Source organism: Bison bison, unplaced genomic scaffold, assembly GCF_000754665.1.
Source record: "Bison bison bison isolate TAMUID 2011002044 unplaced genomic scaffold, Bison_UMD1.0 scf7180017864531, whole genome shotgun sequence".
NCBI lineage: Eukaryota > Metazoa > Chordata > Mammalia > Artiodactyla > Bovidae > Bison > Bison bison.
In genome coordinates this window covers 2369838-2389500 of record NW_011495081.1, presented here as the reverse complement: position 1 = coordinate 2389500, position 19663 = coordinate 2369838, and the positions used below count along the sequence as shown (strand labels likewise).

Here is a 19663-nt window from a genome sequence, read left to right as displayed (position 1 = left end):
GTGGGATTGCTGGATCATAAGGCAGTTCTATTTCCAGTTTTTTAAGGAATCTCCACACTGTTCTCCATAGTGGCTGTACTAGTTTGCATTCCCACAATTATGTAAAGTTTAAAAATAAAATTAAATTAAAAAATAAATAAATAACTAAATAAACCTGGAAACATTCCCACTTTTTGTAAAAAAAAAAAAAGAGAGACTAACTGTATTTATGATTGCATTACAGTTTGAGGACGTGGCTTTTTTTTCTTTTCAAGAGAGTAAAGCAAATTCAATGTAGATTTCAGGTAAGATTGTTTGAATAAAAGGATAATTTGTTTCCAAAAAAAATAAATAAATAAGAAAGTACTGCACTCAGTATGCCAGCAAATTTGGAAAACTCAGCAGTGGCCACAGGACCAGAAAAGGTCAGTTTTCTTTCCAATCCCAAAGAAAGGCAATGCCAAAGAATATTCAAACTACCACACAATTGCATTCATCTCACACACTAGCAAAGTACTGCTCAAAATTCTCCAAGCCAGGCTTCAACGGAACGTGAACCATGAACTTTCAGATGTTCAAGCTAATTTAGAAAAGGCAGCAGAACCAGAGATCAAATTGCCAACATCCATCGTATCATCAAAAAAGCAAGAGAGTTCCAGAAAAATGTCTACTTCTGCTTTATTGACTATGCCAAAGCCTTTGACTGTGTGGATCACAACAAACTGTGGAAAATTCTTAAAGAAATGGGAATACCAGACCACCTTACCTGTCTCTGTGTGTGTGTGTGTGTGTGTGTGTTAGTTGCTCAGTCGTGTCCGACTCTTTGCAGCCCCATAGACCGTAACTCACCAGGCTCCTCCATCCATGGAATTTTCCAGGCAAGAACACCGGAGTGGGTTGCCATCTCCTCCAAAGGAACTATAGAAAGAAAGAAAGTGAAGTCGCTCAGTCGTGTCTGACTCTTTGCGACCCCATGGACTGTAGCCTACCAGGCTCCTCCATCCATGGAATTTTACAGGCAGGAATACCGGAGTAGATTGCCATTTCCTTCTCCAGACCACCTTACCTGCCTCCTGAGAAATCTGTATGCAGGTCAAGAAGCAACAGGTAGAACTGGACATGGAACAAGAGACTGGTTCCAAATTGGGAAAGGAGTATGTCAAGGCTATATATTGTCACTCTGCTTATTTAACTTATATTCAGAGTACATCTTGTGAAATGCCAGGCTGGATGAAGCTCAAGCTGGAATCAAGACTCCCGGGAGAAATATCAGTAATCTCCGATACGCAGATTACACCACCCTTATAGCAGAAAGCGAAGAAGAACTAAAGAGCCTCTTGATGAAAGTGAAAGAAGAGAGTGAAAAAGTTGGCTTAAAACTCAACATTCAGAAAACTAAGATCATGACATCTGGTCCCATCACTTCATGCAAATAGATGGGGAAACAATGCAAACAGTGACAGACTTTATTTTTTGAGGCTCCAAAATCACTGCAGATGGTGACTGCAGCCATGAAATTAAAAGATGCTTGCTCCTTGGAAGAAAAATTATGACCGACCTAGACAGCATATTAAAAAGCAGAGACATTACTTTGCCAACAAAGGTCTGTCTAGTCAAAGCTATGGTTTTTCCAGTAGTCATGTATGGATGTGAGAGTTGGACTATAAAGAAAGCTGAGTGCCGAAGAATTAATGTTTATGAACTGTGGTGTTGGAGAAGACTCTTGAGAGTCCCTTGAACTGCAAGGTGATCAAACCAGTCAATCCTAAAGGAAATCAGTCCTGAATATTCATTTGAAGGACTGATGCTGAAACTGAAGCTCCAATTTTTTGGCCACATAATGCAAAGAACTAACTCGTTGGAAAAGACCCTGATGCTGGGAAAGATTGAAGGCTGTAGAATAAGGGACGGCAGAGCATGAGATGGTTGGATGGTATCACCGACTCGATGGACATGTGTTTGAGCAAGCTCCTTTACCTGGTGATGGACAGGGAAGCCTGGCATGCTGCAGTCCATGGGTTCACAAAGAACCAGACACGAATGAGTGAACTGAACTGAAATGAACTGGCTTGTCAGTTAGTGGGAGCATATAAGAAGTGGCATATACTAATAAATGTAGTATTTAATCCTAAGGCCTAATTAAGGAAATTTGTTTAAAATAATAAGTAAAAAATATACTAAAAATTCTTTTAAAAATAAAAATGTACTGATATTTCTTAAAACTGTTTTTAGAAAGACGACATGAAACAACTCTGTTTTCTCTTGCTTTCTACTGGAAACATTTTAGAGCCCTAAGCCAAATCTGTGGGATAGCCTTCTTGAAGAAATGAAATATTTGAAAGATTGAAGTAATGAAGCAAACTAGATTGTGCTCACAGGTAGACTTAAATAGCTTAAAGAACAATACAGCCAATTAATGCATTTTTAGATGTTTCTCTTGTGCATGTGTGCTGAGTTGCTTCAGTCATGTCCAACTCTTTGTGACTGCTTGGACTGTAGCCTGCCAGGCTCTGCTGTCCATGGGATTCTCCAGGCAAGAACACTGGATTAGGTTGCCATTTCCTTCTCCAGGGGACTTTCCTGACCTAGGGATCAAACCCAAGTTCTTATGTCTCCTGCATTGGCAGGTCGGTTCTTTACCACTAGCACCACCTGGGAAGCTATGTTTCTCTTAAAGTATAAGCAGTTTCTCAAATGTCTTTTTGTTATACTTCTTTCTGAAACTCAGTTGTATTTCACTGACAAAGTCGAAATATCTAAATTTACTGCTTTGATTGTACTGTCATCAGTTCGTCATATTCCTTAAAATTTCAAAAGTTTGGGGGAATGATAGCAAAGGACAGATTAATATCTAAATTGTTTTTAGTTCTTCATTAACCACTTAACCAGTTATCAAGTATTTAGTCATAATTTCTTCTAACCACTTGGCAAATATAGTGGGAAGGCAGATTCATTCTAACTTCATAACTGTTTTCATGGTTTTTGTTTTGATAGTAAGCTGTAGATTATATTAATAGCATATTTTATTCTATAAAATGCTATACAGACAACACGAATGTTAATTTACTTGTGTTGTAGTCTAGGTAATATTGTGTTAGAGTTCAGACTATTATTGATGAAAATTAGTTTTTTTCACCATCTCATCCACAACTTTTGCACTTGCAGTTAATTTTAAAAGTCATTTTAATACTTAAAAGATTTTTGAAAGGCTTCTAAAACTTGGCAATCTCAACAAAATGTTTTTGACTGACTTCCTTTTTAAGTCTCTTTATAGACTTACAGTAAACAAACTTTTTGAAGCGGGAATCTCTAGCCATAATGTAGGAACAGATAAATAGAACACTAAACCACTTTATCCTGAAATGCACATTTTCAGTTGTATATAAGATGCCTTAAAGCATTATATAAATATTTTAAGATGTTTCCTAAACTATTAATGGATAAGTATTACAAAGACTAGGATTGGATTCATTAAGCAAAACTTACCCTAGGGTTTAGAAGAAAGGCTCTTCTATATCTTTCATTAGCTCTGATCTATCTCTGATCACTTTTAAAAGCCTGGTTAAATTGTATTACATAATCATTTTGAAAGTTATATTATTTAATCATGTAACTTTCATCACCTACCCTTTTCCCTAAACTAGGAGCTGTTGAATAAATCCCTAGCATTGTTTCTGTACTTTTGCTAAATTATCATTTTTAAGAAAAGCGTCATAACTATAAAAACAAAAATCAGGTGCATTATCTTGTTACTTTATTAATATGTGCCTTCAACTATGTTAGGTGTAATAAACCTTAAAAGACCATTTGAATTTCATGAAAACTATGTTAGACCTTTATAAGTAAAGCAATACCAAAGTTATTTTTCAATGAACAGTTTCTCTCCAGGACATTCCCAAATTGTTATTAGACCTAGATATATTCTAGTTAATCTGAAAACAGTAATAGAAAAATTTTTTGATTCTTAAAGTGCTGTCCTCTCTGTTTAATCACCTGAATATTTCTCAACAAACCTGTAAAGAAATTAAGTACATCTTACCTTTGTATGGAATCTAAATGTAAAGATAAAGAAAAGGTATAAGAAACATAACTATAACTAGAGATCTTTTGGAGAAGGATATGACAACCCACTCCAGTACTCTTACCTGGAGAATCCCGTGGACAGAGGAGCCTGGCAGGCTACAGTCCATGGGGTGACAAAGAGACACGACTGAACCAACTTAGCACACATGCAGAGATCTTTAGGATACTTAAAATATATGAAAGCAAAATGATTAAATCCATGTCCTTATACAAAATATGTCTTTTATTTCTCTAAGAAATAAAACTTTATTTTTATTTCTACTATTTATATTTCACTATAAACTTTAAAGTATATTAGAATTACTCATGCAAACATTCAGATTTCATGAATGGATTACCTGTTCCCCGAATAAAAGGAATTTTCCTTCATCATGGGACTCATGACTTTAAATGTGTTTTACTCATTCTCATCATATTGAATGATTTATTTTTGCTGATTGAGTCACATTTTTATTGGCCTCTTTTACTTTTTTTCCTGACATTATTTTATTGAATTATAGTTGATTTACAGAAGGCAATGGCACCCCATTCTAGTACTCTTGCCTGGAAAATCCCATGGATGGAGGAGCCTGGTGGGCTGCAGTCCGTGGGGTCGCTAAGAGTCTGACTCGACTGAGAGTCTTCCCTTTCACTTTTCACTTTCATGCATTGGAGAAGGAAATGGCAACCCACTCCAGTGTTCTTGCCTGGAGAATCCCAGGGATGGGGGAGCCTGGTGGGCTGCCGGCTATGGGGTCGCAGAGTTGGACACGACTTAAGCGACTTAGCAGCAGCAGCAGCAGCAGCAGTTGATTTACAATGCTGTGTTAATTTCTTTTTGTTGTTGTTTTCTACTGTACAGCAGAATGATTCAGTTATATATTATACATTCTTTTTCATATTCTTTATATATTGGCCCTCTTTAAATTCTCCTAGGAAGTTAACTGTCCTGCCTTTCTTTTTGTTAAATGCTGGGGAAAACATGAATGGGAGAGTGAGATAGTCAGCCAGGGGAGAATGGGGCTAAATAAAGAAAAATCTTCCCCACCTAAGAATTTTTATCTTGCCCTTCTATTTGATTGCCAATTCATTTCATGTTATTTCCTTGCATGTTTCAGTTAATTAGACTTTTGAATGTAAAGTTTCATAGCTTTGTCTAGTTTGACCCTACTCTGTCCATAGATTTTGAGTAAAGCTATCCCAGAATAAGCAAGAAACAATTTTGGTCTGTTCTTTCCTTTTACAGCCCCAAAGTCTGACTTTTTCTTTTCATTAAAAGCCTCTGCATGAAGTAATAACCTGTTTATAGTAATACCTATGTAAGTCAACAAGTACTGTAATATTTGTGGAAGTATTGCTGCTCACTCCCAATTCTTATTCATTTGGTTTTTCATCCTGATTTTTAAATTTCAAATTTATGCTGCTAATTCTTGTTTGTAATTTCCAATTTTAAATATTTCTCTTTTTATTTTAGAAGATAAGGATTTAACTCCTTTACAGTATGTATACATTTCCTCCTCCTTTTTGCCAGAACAGTTTTTCACCTTTTTAAAAATAAATTTCGAGTGTTATCAAGTAAATATCATTCCTTGTTGAGTTAAGAACTGCATACACTCTTTTCTTGTACTGCTTTGCTCTTTCTGTATGTAGTATTTGTTTTTCCCATTCGCTTTCTTGTTGTTCTCCTTTATTCTACAGAAGCACATCCTCCAGTAGATTTGGAGAATGGGTGTATAGGAAGTAAAATTTTTTTAGATCATGGATGTATAGCAGTATTTTTATTTTCTGATTGTTTGACTCAGTGTAGAATTCTAGGTTGGAAATAATTTTTCCAAGAACTGTGAACATGTTTCTCCATTGATTTCTAGATTCCAATGTTGCTGTTAACTGTCACGCCATTTTTATTTGTCATACTTTGTGTGAGACTTTCTCCCAGGAAAACGTTGGGTTCCTGGGTGTTCTGCAGTGTCACAGTGCTATACCTTGGTGGTGTCTAAGTCATTACACTAAACAGTTTGTGGGCCTTTTTCTCTGGAAACCTTTATCTTTTCACTCTGGGAAATTTTCACAGATTTTAACGTACATACACATGCTTACATAGATAAACCTCTGTAATTTTTTTTTCCCTTCTTTCTTTTTTGTCTTTGGAACATTATTATTAATCTGATTTTGGATCTCCTGGATTAATCTTCTAATTCTGTTATCAGTTATCTAGTATTTACCTCTTTTTGTTTGTTTGCTAGTCTTTCTAGGAGATGTCTTCAGCTTTATCTTATAACCTTTATTTTTAGTTTTTTCCTCTCGTTTTAAATTTCTAAGAACTCTGTCTTATAATTCAGTGTTTCTTTCCATAGCACTTTGATTTTGTTTCATGATTGTAATAATTTCTCATTTCTCTGAAGACATTAATTATGGTTTCCTAAAATACTTGTCTGTTTCCTTTATTATCTATTCTCAAATATCTGGTGACTTTTGATGTATTCTGTGTACATAGGTCTTTCAGCTAATTAGCCTTGATTTATGGCAATGTCTAAAAAATTAGTTAAAAAGTTAGTTGAGGGGAACCTGAAAATGTCAATACTTAGGTCTTCTTTTATTGCTATAATTTATTATCTAAAAAGAACTGTTTGATTTCCCATTTAGAGGCTGTATAAGCCCAGCTACCAGTATTTTAGACACATAGGAGAAAAATCTGAGTACATTTCTTGTTCCATAGCTGACTACAACTTTTTTTTCTTTCATTAATCAAACAAACATTGAAACTGTACTGAAAATAATAGTAGTAACTTCTTTTAACAGTCTCAACATTATGGTTATTGTTGTTATTTGGACATGAAGTCATATTCACATAACCATGGATCCATAACCATTTCAGGACAATAGAAATGCAGTATACCTACACTTTTTGTTGGAGAATTAAGTTCCAAGACATGGTCTACAAGTAACAAATTTTTTCAGACTGTGGGGTACCTGCTATCTTCTGTACTTAGTATATGATATAGTAGGCTGGTTCCTTAGATGAAGAGACCCTGGAGAGAAGACTTGCTGTCTTCCCAAGCAACTGCCAGTCTTTTCCATCCCAGTTTTATGAGCCTACCTTATAAAAATGCATTTTTAATGTCCCATCAACTCCTGTGTGGCTCCTCCATTGCTGAGGTATTTCATTACCTAACATTGCCTGTTAGAACCTCTTGTTCTGAAAATCCATAACTACACTATTTCTTTTCTTATTTTAGGGACCCTTTTTAAAAGAATTATAATTTCCCTCCAGGTTTTTTCTTTGTCATTTCCACTATAAGCCCAAGAATTACAGAATCTTCTTAGATAGTATTTTCCCAGGCTGAATCTGCGGTAGCTACAGATGCCTAAGCCTGCTTTTCTGGAAAGTTACTGCACATCTTGTAATGGAAAAGTACAGCAGATCTCTCTTACACACCTAGCATATCCAGTAGTTGTTACAGCCCCTTGCCCAGCACTCTCCAGTTTGCTATACCCACTTCAAGTATTCCTTTACCTGACTAAAGGGGAATGACTATTTATTATATATGTGTAATATATATATTTATATATAGTATATATAACTTATTATATAATATATAAATTGTATTTATATATTCTGGATATCATATTAAAAGTGAAATTTCACTTGTTTATTGTGTCCTTTAGTCTTCATGAGTAAATGGAGTCATTATATGCTTATAGTTTCAGTGAATTGACTGCTGAATTTTTATTTAAGTCTTTAAATCTTACTTTGATCTGATTAACTTCTGAACATTTCTTAGTAACTCATCAGTCTAAGTAGTCAATTCAGGACTACTTATCTATTAGATTTCTGCTCTCTTATTATTTTATCTGTACTTAATAATTGAGAGGATAAAAGAAAAGAATCTCCTGGACGTGTATTTTGCACATGCTGTGTGTCTGTAGCATCTCTTCTTTCAGGTTCAATAAAACAGTGGTATGTGAATCCATTATCAGCCACATCTTCATGTTTCTCCTTCAGGTTATTAATATATCCTATCAAGAGAGTAGAATTATGGCTAAAGATAATGTCTGATCGTATCAACATTTGATACTGGATATATGTTTAGATTATCCCAAAGAACAGGTCAATATTTCTTTGGTGTATTACGATAGTACCCACTTCTCATAGTGTTTATAAGCAGTAGAGCAAATGTGGTCCACTATCATGGGAATTTGCCCACTGCCGCTCCAGCAGTTATCTCTCCGTAGATCTGGGCAATAAAAATAGTTACTCTAGATAATCCTTATCCCTTGAGATTTCATGGTCCAATGTGTTCTGAATTTTACAATGTTGTTATGAAGCCTGCATGTTCAAATAATACTTAGATGTTCTGCTTTAATAATACCTTTGGTTTCTCTTACAGTTTATCATCAGCCTTGATAAATTGGGTATTCGATAAACTGAAAGCAAGACATTGTTTGAAATATATTCTTTTGGTGATAATTGTGCATTGGGTATTAATGGAATGTGCTCAGTTATGTCCAGCTCTTTGCAACCCCATGTACTGTAGCACGCCAGGCTCCTTAATCCATGGGATTTTCCTTACAAGAATACTGGAGTGGGTTGCCATTTCCTTCTCCAGGGGATCTTCTCGACCCAGGAATTGAACCTGCATTGCCAAGCAGATTCTTTACCACTGAACCACCTGATGGAATACTGAAAAGCAAATTAGAGCTTAGTCTGTGACTATCATAATGCTAACAGTTGAAGCCTATAATTCTAGGGCCTTTCCTTGAATCTTAAGTATTTTATAGATGTTATCTAATCCTAGAAAATCCCTGTACATAGAAAGGTAGTATCCCTGTTTTTCTAGGGGGCATTAATACCCATACTGCTCAAGTGAATTGCCCAAGGTCACTCCGTGAGTTGTTAGTAAAACCAGAAATAGAATCCAAGTCTCCTGACTTCCAATTCAGTTCTCCATCCTCGATATAGTTTTCTATCCTCTATATACCCATACGGCCTCTCATGGGAAAAGAAGTTAATCTTCCAGCTATTAATAGCCACCAAATTGGTGGTAGCAGCACAGTGGAGAAAAGTAACTGTCTTTACACTGCAGCATTAGTATAAAAATATCTGGTAATGGAAAATTTGACAAATGTCATGTTAAAGGGAGTGGAAAATTATTTTAAGATCTGGATCTCATTTATCTAGTTCTCAGAAAAGTAAAATTCCTTAGTAGAATAGGGATCATATTTTTCTTCCTGTTTTTAAATTGTATTTCCTAGAGGGTAATTGTCAACCTAGCCACAGCAGTCTATTGTCAACTAATGTAATAAGAATAACGCATGTACTCTTGCTGATTGTTATAACTGTATTTTTTAACTTGGTTGAAAGTTTGAACTGTTCTGTTGAAATATTTACACAGCACTTATTTTATTCAACTTTCAGTGTAATTTAAGTTATTGTTATATTGTAAAACATACATGACATCAATTGGAAATTTTACTGCCTGATTTGAAAACATGGTGAGAAATACAGATTATAGTTTCTTCCCTTAATAGCACACTCCATGCAGAATTACTTTGTGTCAGGCACCATGAAGTTTACCAGAATGAAATAGGCAAAGGAGAAAAAAAAAATTAAGAAATGCAGCATAAGTTCACTGAAGCTCATCAAGTTTATCATTATTTATGTAATCATTATTTTGTACACTAAAAAAAAGTGAGAAATCTCTATGTGCTTAAATATTTAATTATGTCTAGTATTGTGGGAGTTCACACTTAAGTTCAAACAAAACCATTTGTCTCTAAGTATTAGAGCAAAGGACAAGAATTACCCTACTAAAAATCTTTGTATAGTATGTTTCTGTTTAAAAATTACTAAACATTTTTAATCAGGAAAATAGCATGATCAGAATTATGTTTTAACTAAGGCAAGATTGGTGAAGGTTGGGAAATGCAAGGAAAAGGTAAAAATCTAGTTATTTGGGACTCAGGTGATTGAGAAAGTAGTGGCAAGAGGTTGGTTACTCAGAATAAGAGTGTATAGCCATAAAAAAAAGAATGAAGTAATGCCATTTGCAGCAACACGGATGGACCTTGAAATTATATACTAAGTGGAGTAAGTCAGAGGAAGACAAATAATATATGCTATCACTTGAATGTTGAATATAAAAAACAGTACATATTTATAATCGTTATATCTTCTTGGATTGAGGCCTTGATCATTACGTAGTGTTCTTCTTTGTCTCTTGTAATGATTGTTTATTTTAAAGTCTATTTTATCTGATACAAGTATTGCTACTCCTGCTTTCTTTTGATTTCTATTTGCACGGAATATCTTGTTCCAGCCTTTCACTTTCAGTTTGTATGTGTCCCTAGTTCTGAAGTGAGTCTCTTGTAGACAGCATATTTAAGGGTCTTATTTTTTTTTCCCTTGCTGATGTTTATTTTTTTATTTTATTTTTTTTTTTATTTTATTTTTTTTAACTTTACAATATTGTATTGGTTTTGCCGTGTATCAACATGAATCCACCACAGGTATACACATGTTCCCCATCCTGAACCCTCCTCCCTCCTCCCTCCCCGTACCATCCCTCTGGGTCATCCCAGTGCTTATTTTTGTATACAATCAGCCAGTCTGTGTCTTTTGGTTGGAGCATTTAACCCATTTACACTTAAGGTAACTGTTGTTAAGGATGGCTCAGTGGGTAAAGAATCAGCCTGCAGTGCAGGAAATTCAGGAGACGCAGGCTCAGTCCCTGGGTTGGGAAGAGCCCCTGGAGGAGGGCATGGCAGCTTATTCCAGTATTCTTGCCTCGAGAATCCCATGGACAGAGGAGCTGGATGACCTACAGTTTATTAAGCTGCAAAGAGTCTGACACAGCTGAAGCAACTGAGTGCACACACGTGATCCTGTTACCAAAACCTTTATTGTTTCGGGTTTGTTTTTATAAGACTTTTCTTTCTCTTGTGTTTCCTATCTAGAGAAGTTCCTTTTGCATTTGTTGTAACGCTGGATTGGTGATGCTGAATTCTCTTACTTTTTGCTTTATCTATAAAGCTTTTGATTTCTCCATCAAACCTGAATGAGATCCTTGCTGGGTAGAGTAATCTTAGTTATAAGTTTATTGTATATACTGCCATTCATTCCCTTCTGGCCTGCACTTTCTGCTGAAAGATCAGCTGTTAGCCTTATGGGGGTTCCCTTGTATGTTATTTTTTGCTTTGCCCTTGCTGCCTTTAATCTTTGTGTTTAATTTTTGTTAGTTTGATTATTATGTGTCTTGGCATATTTTTTTATGGGTATATCCTGCTTGGGACTCTCTGGGCTTCCTAGACTTGGATGGCTATTTCCTTTCCCATGTTAGGGAATTTTTCTACTATAATCTCTTCAGGTATGTTCTCATACCCTTTCTTGTTCTTTTCTTCTCTAGGACCGCTGTATTTCGAATGTTGGTCCACTTAATTTTGTCCTAGAGGTCTATAAGACTGTCTTCAATTCTTTTTTCTTTATTCTATTCTGCTTTAGTTATTTCCACCATTCTGTCTTCCAGTTCACTTATCTGTTCTTCACCCTCAGTTATTCTGCTATTGGTTCCCTCTAATATATTTTTTATTTCCATTATTGTGTTGTTCATTGCTGATTGTCCAGAACAGAAACAGGTTCACAGACATAGAAAAAAAACCTTATGGAATTAGAAGGTCAAGTACTGATCCTCAGAGAAATGTATATATTTACTGGAGTTTGTTGTCATAATTGCCCAGTATCTCAAGATAGCTGTATTTATAAATTCATATTGATATTGCTATTTAGTATTTATTTTCTGTTTTAGAATTGCTTTATAATGAGTTTATTGACATTATTAGCAATAGCTTTTTTCTTTCCAACTTATTTTCTTTTAAATTTTTATTAATTTAACATGAAATATGCTTATTATTAGGGTTTATTTCTTCTTTTAACTGATAAGGTTATTAGAAAACTATTTAGGCAACATTATTGAGCTTCTTTTTAATTTTGTTGAACAGGCACATCTCCAGGTGAATCTAATCTGCTTAAAATTCCTTCACAAAAAAGAACCCGAAGAAAATTAATGCCTTCTCCCTTGAACATAAAACATACCCAAACGTCTGTAGAGTCTGAAAATACGCAGCTTAATGATTCCCTCAGCAAAGAGCTTCAGCCCATTGTGTATACTCCAGAAAATTGTAGAAAAACTTATCAAAATCCATCTACAGGGACCTCATTAAAACCATCACATACTACCAGTTTTCAGACCATCAGCTCAAATATAAACAGTGATAATTCTTTGAAAATGTTGTGTGAAGTAGATATCCCTCTCAGCATGAGAAAAGAACATGGACAGGAGGATTTAAAGTCTACATTTCTTATATGTGAAGATACCAGGAGCTTGGAAAGTGAACTACCTGAACAAGAATCCCTCCCAAACAATAACATTTTGCAAAGGTACAAAGGAGTATTTGCCAATTCTTCTTTATTTGTATAGCCTTTAAACTGTTGGCTCTCTTTTTGCTCTGTAGCTATATTTAAGATCTATTTCATAGATGAAGTATGCTATCTTGATTACAAAAGTCAGTGTTTTACCTTCATTAAATCTCATTTGTCTTTCTAAATATTAATCCACGAACAATACTATGAAGTCTTTAATTTTGAAGCTTAAGTTGATTGGCCCTCATTAGGCTAGAGGAAACCTTAAGATATATTTATTTTGTTCTTCATACTTCAGCATTAGATGTTATAGCCTATCAATGGTGGATTATCAAGTGTTTATTATTATTCATTAATATCTTCACTAAAAGAAATACCACAGTTTCTATTGATATTAACAAGCCTCTCAGCTTGCTCTGAAATAGTCATAAATATAAGGTATGGTTGACTACATGTCATCCAAGCAAAAACATATCCTTCTCACTTAATCTGTATATTCACAGTTAATCTAACTATGGGAAGAATGATACCTTCACTTTTCTATGCTGTGGGGGTACAGAAATCTCTTGATGTCCATCTGTGGTATAAAAAAAGAGAAAAGAAAACCTCAGACAATCAAGGAAAGGTTATAGTATTGCACAGTGTTTTCCTTGATCAATTAATGCAAGGTGCTGTTCAAATTATGGGAGTATGTGCCCATTTTTTCTCCGTAGTACAAATCAAAATTACTCTGTTTTTCATTATTTAATATACAGGCTTGCCCCTTCTTCAGTCTCAACCAAACAGCCTCTGCCTATACCAAGCACAGTACCATCCTACATGGCAATGACTGCTGCCGCCAAAAGGAAACGGAAACTAACAAGGTACATTTAAATATAAACTGTTTTGATCTTTGTGTGTAAGTAAGATCACCTTTACACATTGTTTCCTACAGCTCTTTTTATTAAAATTAGACTGTCAGTTCACATGTGTGCACACATATAATAAGTTGCTCTAATGTGGCACTGCTTTTATATTATCAAAGATCTTGATAAAGCCCAAATATTTCACTTGGTATTTGCTTAAGATATTCCATATTTCAGGTTATTTAAAATAAATTTAAATGTCTCTGGCCTTCAAAAAAGTTATTTAATTTTAAGTTTTTTCTGTTGACAACTTTTACTTATTTGGTATTTTTCCCTTTAAACATTACTGAATTTCTTCAGTCCTAAAATTATACTGTTTTAATGGATTTTGATATCTGGTTAAAATGTGATAAGTGAATAAACTTTTGTTTCTGGCTATGACATTGTAGCTTATATCAGACCAGGCTTTCCATCAGGAGCAATTATAAAAGCTAATGAAATTCAACCAGTAGCTGCTTGAAAGGCCTGGGGAACAACCAACACAGCCAGGACTTGGGAGTCTAAGATCCCAGAAAAATGGAAAACAACTTGTGGAGAACTAGACTTTCTCTGCCTCTTTTTTCCATTTAGCATTTGCATCAGACTCCTCAATTCATGGCATCAAATATAGAGGTCAAACAGAAAATGGAAGCCTAGTGCTGTCAGCACCTCACTGAGCTAGGGAAGCAAAATCCTCCTGTGTAGCTTTTGCCTACAGCATATTCGCCAGTTTCTAAACTCCATGGAATAAAAGACCAAGAAACCAAGCTAAAAGTGGCTACCAAGAGGCTAAAGTAATAAGCAAGGTTTTGATCTTCTCATGGGGCCAGGATACAAAAATTACTGTTTAGGGATCATCATGAGAAGAAGCCCCATTAAACACCCAGGGTGTTACTTGAAATCTTTGAAGGCCTATGCTCTAGGTAGGAGTAGGGGAAACTGGAAATAGACTGGTTCTTGAAAACCTGAAGCAGATCTAGACCAGTTGAATTCCTTCTCTGCCCACTTGCCAGAAGAAAATTAAATCATCTCTGAAGAATATATGATCTCCAGCCTCTCCAGTTTTTCATATGCAGTGTTTACCACTTAAGCAAAAGTTACCAAATATGCCAGGAGACAGGACAAAATGACTGAAAATCAAGAGAAAAACAGAGAAGCAGTAATGAAGATACTGGAATTATCAGATAGGGACTTAAATTTAGTTGTGATTAAGTTCAATAAAATAGATGATAATTTCCCAGAGAACTGGATTCTATTAAAATGAATCAAATGGATATTCTAGAGCTGAAAAATAGAATTTACTGAAATTGCAACTCAATCAATTTAACAAATTAGGTATGGCAGAAGAAAGTTTAGTGAACTTTCATTAAAGAAAGATAGGTTTCATTAAAGAAGATAGGTTAATAAAAAAAAATCCAAACTAATGTACAAAAGGATAAAAAGATTAAAATACAGAGAAGAGCAAAAAAGAGGTCTGTGGTACACAGATCTAGCATGTATGCATTTTGAGTCCCAGAAAGAAATGAGAAAAAAAAAATGTAAAAACAAAGAAACAAAAAAAAAACAGTATTTGAGATGATGCTGGCTAATAATTTTCCAAAACTGACCAAAGATAACACAGGCTCAAGAACCACTGCACACTGCAAGCAGCATTAAGACAAAGCAACATACGCAGGTAAACAGCAGTAAAACGGCTAAAAATTAAAGACGGGAAAATATCTTAAATATATTGTTATATGACATGAAGTTCATTATATATTCTTTATATCCTATAACACTGAATTCAGTGAAAAGATATAGTGAACGGTTAAACTGTAAAATGGATCTGATTTGCTTTAACTCTTTTTCTTTAGTATGTGATTATGGAGAGAAGAGTATACGATCTTAGGATAACTCTTTTTTTTAAGTTTCCTGTTTTCTACTGTGGACCTGTTATCATCTGGGCTAATGTTAACAAATTTACAAATAGCCTATTTATTTGTGCCACATAGAGTGTGATCTCATAGTTGCATCCAACATCTGTTCTTTCTTCTCCAGAGCACAGTATAGTCTTGGAATGTTTATGTTTAAATTTCATGGATTGATTTTTCCTGAGTGTCCCTGATTATCCATGACAGTTACAATCTTGTATTTTGCTATGTCACTAATTTGAATTGTGCAATTTGTTATATATAGGAATCAATCATTTACTGAGCCTAGCTAACCACCATCATCTGTTTTATCCATCTTCACACTAATTTTTATTATGTCAGTCATGTTATTCTTTTCATTAATTAGTGCTGGAGACTTTTCTTGTTCTTCACTGGTAACATGCCCTGCTGTTTTAACTCAAATCTAACAAAAGTTTATAGCTAAGAATAACTTAAATGCAAACATAGACATTATCAAAATGAAACGAATTTTCAAGAAATATCCAGGTATATAAATTGTGTATTTGGAGTGGGTTTAGATAAATTAAAGGGCTTCCACACAAATGTCTACTATTGTGAAATAATATTAAAGGACAAATAAAGTAAGATTTCTCATAGCCTATTAATTGCTCTGTTACATTCCCTCTGGTACCAATAATTAGATCCTGCCATTAACTAAGGTTAAAAGAGATTAATGCTAGAAATGTACATAATTACTTTTTAAAAAAATCTTCCTTTCTCCCTATTAAACCTACATGAGCTTGAGAGTAATAAACTCTGGTATTTTCCACTTAGCAATTTTATGTACATATTTAGATATGTGTATATATCATTATGGTTTTTAAAAATAAAGAATGGCTCCATGTATATAGTTATTTATTTATCTATTTTGTCAGTTTTTCTCTCAAAAAAAAAAAAAAAACACAAAACATTATCATCCAGAAGCACTGGATATTCCAAAAACCTACCAGACTGAATTTTTTAGTACTACTTAAAATGAGAATATCAGATATGTAACAATTTCAATTTCTGTAATCATTCTAACAGACTATTTTAACTAACTGAATCAATTTGCCAAATATACAAATAAAATACATATGTAAATTTTTACTTATAAATTATATTTATTAATTTGAGGTTTTGTTTGCTTTATGTCTGGTTGGTTGCTTGGTTTTTTGTTTGTTCCACCGTCTTTCTTGGCACTCAAAAATGGTCTCACATGTGCATACATTTTTGGTTTTGAAAAAAGTCTGTGATTACAACTAGAAATTATCTCAGCTGAAAGAATATGAGATTCATTACATTTATTAAGCAGAAATATTCTACCTATGTACGGAAATAAAGGGCTAATCTTTTATTAATAGTTATGGAAATATATTTGGCACACAACTAGAATATTTTCTAGGTTTCTTCTCAAGATAGTCTTTAAAATAATTTGAATTTGTACCCATAACAATTTTAGGTCTTTTTATCTTATGATCTAAAATAAATCTTACAGAAATTGATAACAAATATTTCATTAGTTGACTAAATCCTAAAAATACTTAAATGTTTTGCTTTTATATAAATATATAACTTATTTTATTAGGCTTTGATTTCATTCCTAGAAATGTGAGTTTTACTCAAGTAAAACCCTGATTTTCAAGTGAAAACAAAAGGTCTAGAACTAGCCAAAGTGAAAAATCATACCATAAAATCATTAAGACAACTTTAACATAAATCGTTTGGAAAAACAAACCTTGTCAAAAGTAACCAATGACACTGATCTTTATACTTGAAGAAATAAAAATCACCAAATGACCAAAAAAGAATTTGATTTTATAAATGTATATGTTTTAATATATTTTATATATATATAATCAAAAATGTGTGCTTTAGTATCCAAAATGGATTTATAGTAATTTAGTTTATTTGGCACCATTTAGGAATAGAAAATTTCTACAACTGAATTTAGTTTGATAACACAGGTACTTCTCTATAACCATTTTGGGAAGACGTTATTTGCATTATTGAACAGAGTTGGTAAATCACCATTATGAACACCATGATCATTTCTCTTACAGGCTCTAAAAAATTTAGATACGCAGGCTGACTTATTTTTCCAGCATTCACTGAGTTTATACCTATTTTTCTTTACTAGCATATTAACAGAGAAGGCAATGGCACCCCACTCCAGTACTCTTGCCTGGAAAATCCCATGGACAGAAGAGCCTTGTAGGCTGCAGTCCATGGGGTCGCTAGGAGTCGGACACGACTGAGTGACCTCACTTTCACTTTTTACTTTCATGCACTGGAGAAGGAAATGGCAACCCACTCCAGTGTTCTTGCCTGGAGAATCCCAGGGACGGGGGAGCCTGGTGGGCTGCCGTCTCTGGGGTCACACAGAGTCGGACACGACTGAAGCGACTTAGCAGCAGCAGCAGCATATTAAATTGCCATTTCTGACTACTTTGAATGACCATATAACTAACCCATATTCTGCTGTTCCACAGACATAAACCCGCATCACTTTCCCACATGGTTAGGATTCCCAGAACAAGTTGTTGCCATAAGGAAAAGTCTCTAATTGTTAATCCAACAGACAATCAAATTAGTATAAACTTGTAAAATGGTATAGAATATCTTGACTTGCAAGAAATTTTCCTAAAATTAGCTTATTTGAATCAGTGTAGAAAGAGATCTTCCACTTTGACCTTCAACGCTGCCTGCTGAAACTTGACCTCTGTAGGACTGGGAAGGGTTGGATCACTGTTTTTCAGGGCCCAGATTAAACTCATCCCATCCACAGAATCTTCCCTTTTTCTTTCTTCTTCTGAACTCAGGAACCTACAGCATTGAAAACCTGCCAGACTCTTTTTTTACTCTGTCTTGTATTATTTTATGTGTCTTATTTTTCCCCCACCCCACCATATATCTATTATGTAAATTTTCAGGACATGGGTTGTTTGTGCCCTACTCACTTGTGTATTTTGTGACATGAAGCCACAGTAGGTGCTCAGTAATTTGTCAACTCAAATTGAGATAGAAATTTGATCCGTTAATAGCATGAGGCCAATATCATTCTTTTCATTTCGCTTTGTATAATTGCAGTAATCAGAGAGAGATACTCAGTTATTATCATGCTTTGATTTAAAAACAAGGTTTCCAAACAATCTCACTTGTTTATATTCCCCAGATTAGAGGTATTATAATCTGAGCTTAGTGTTTCACCTCTTGGAGTGAGCTCCTTATCTCTACACTTTGAATAACAGTGTTTGCATGCAGTTCAACACAGCACCCTGAAATGTTAAATTCTGTTAAAGAATTGTGACATACACCTCTAATCATAATCTCTGATTTGAATACACATTAAAAACACACACAGCTAAATTCTCCTATGGGCCAAAAATTTACTTAGCATCTCCAGTTACTTCTATGGGATTTTACAACATAATATTTAGTATCTCACTTTTTCTTTAATCGTAATTGAACATAGAATTTGTATTTGAACTTAGAGATATAAAAGAATGCTTTACTAAAATAAAAAAATTTTCCCCCAAAGCTCTGCAGCAAATACTTCATTAACTGCTGAGTTAAATTCTGGATCTGCCAAGCGTGTTCATCAAGATAATTCAAGTGATAAGCACTTACAAGAAAACAAACCAACTATGGGTATGTCTCAGCTCTTATTCTGGTATTTAATAAATGATTAACTAGCATGTATAAACGTCACATATTTTACAGTGCTTTCATAAGAATCTCCCTTTATATACTCATCACCTTTATTACATAGTGAGTGGTTATCCCTGATATAGATAAGAAAACTTAAGACACAAAATAGAAAACATGCTTACCCAAGACCACAGAGAGATTTCTTGATGGAGCCAGCACTCAGAACTGGGTCTCCTGACTCTACATTCTGTACCCTTTTGGTTATACAAACTGCCTTATATTGCAGAAGGGTGGGTAAATAATTTAACTAATATTTGATATAATTAGCTATATTACTTAATAGGTTTAAGATAAACTATATCTGTAAATGTATCTGAAATTTTTTCTCTTTGCGTATTATTTTTAGTAATTTGGCCTCTGACTCATTTATGCAGTTATTGGGAGATTCAAGTCTATATCTGGTTGTAATCATGTTTTAACTCCTGTTAGCAAGTTGCAGAGAATGCTGATGGCAGTGACTGTGCTTGTGTTGTGCTCAGTTGTGTCCATCTCTTTGCAACCACGTCTGGTGACAACATCCCCTCAGTTGCTTACGGAGGTGACATGAGTCCATGGTGACAAAGCATCTTCATGAAACTAGAGTATACAGTGCCCGTCAGTTCCTAGGCCTTTGTGTCCCGACCTGTTTTTCTGACATTATAGCTCCTAAGACTTCAATTAGGAAGTATGTATTTACTGCACTCTCACTATGTGTTAGGTTC

At 34.5% G+C, this 19663-nt stretch overlaps 1 protein-coding gene across 1 annotated transcript in view; it reads left to right on the top strand.

The window, feature by feature from the left end:
- The window catches only part of KIF18A (kinesin family member 18A), an 86474-nt gene that overhangs the window by 64270 nt on the left and 2541 nt on the right, over positions 1–19663 (top strand). Inside the window, exons 14-16 of the mRNA XM_010831790.1 lie at positions 12037–12475; positions 13213–13320; positions 18793–18902. Coding sequence (XP_010830092.1) covers positions 12037–12475; positions 13213–13320; positions 18793–18902 — 657 coding nt within the window. The remainder of the gene's footprint in view (positions 1–12036; positions 12476–13212; positions 13321–18792; positions 18903–19663) is intronic.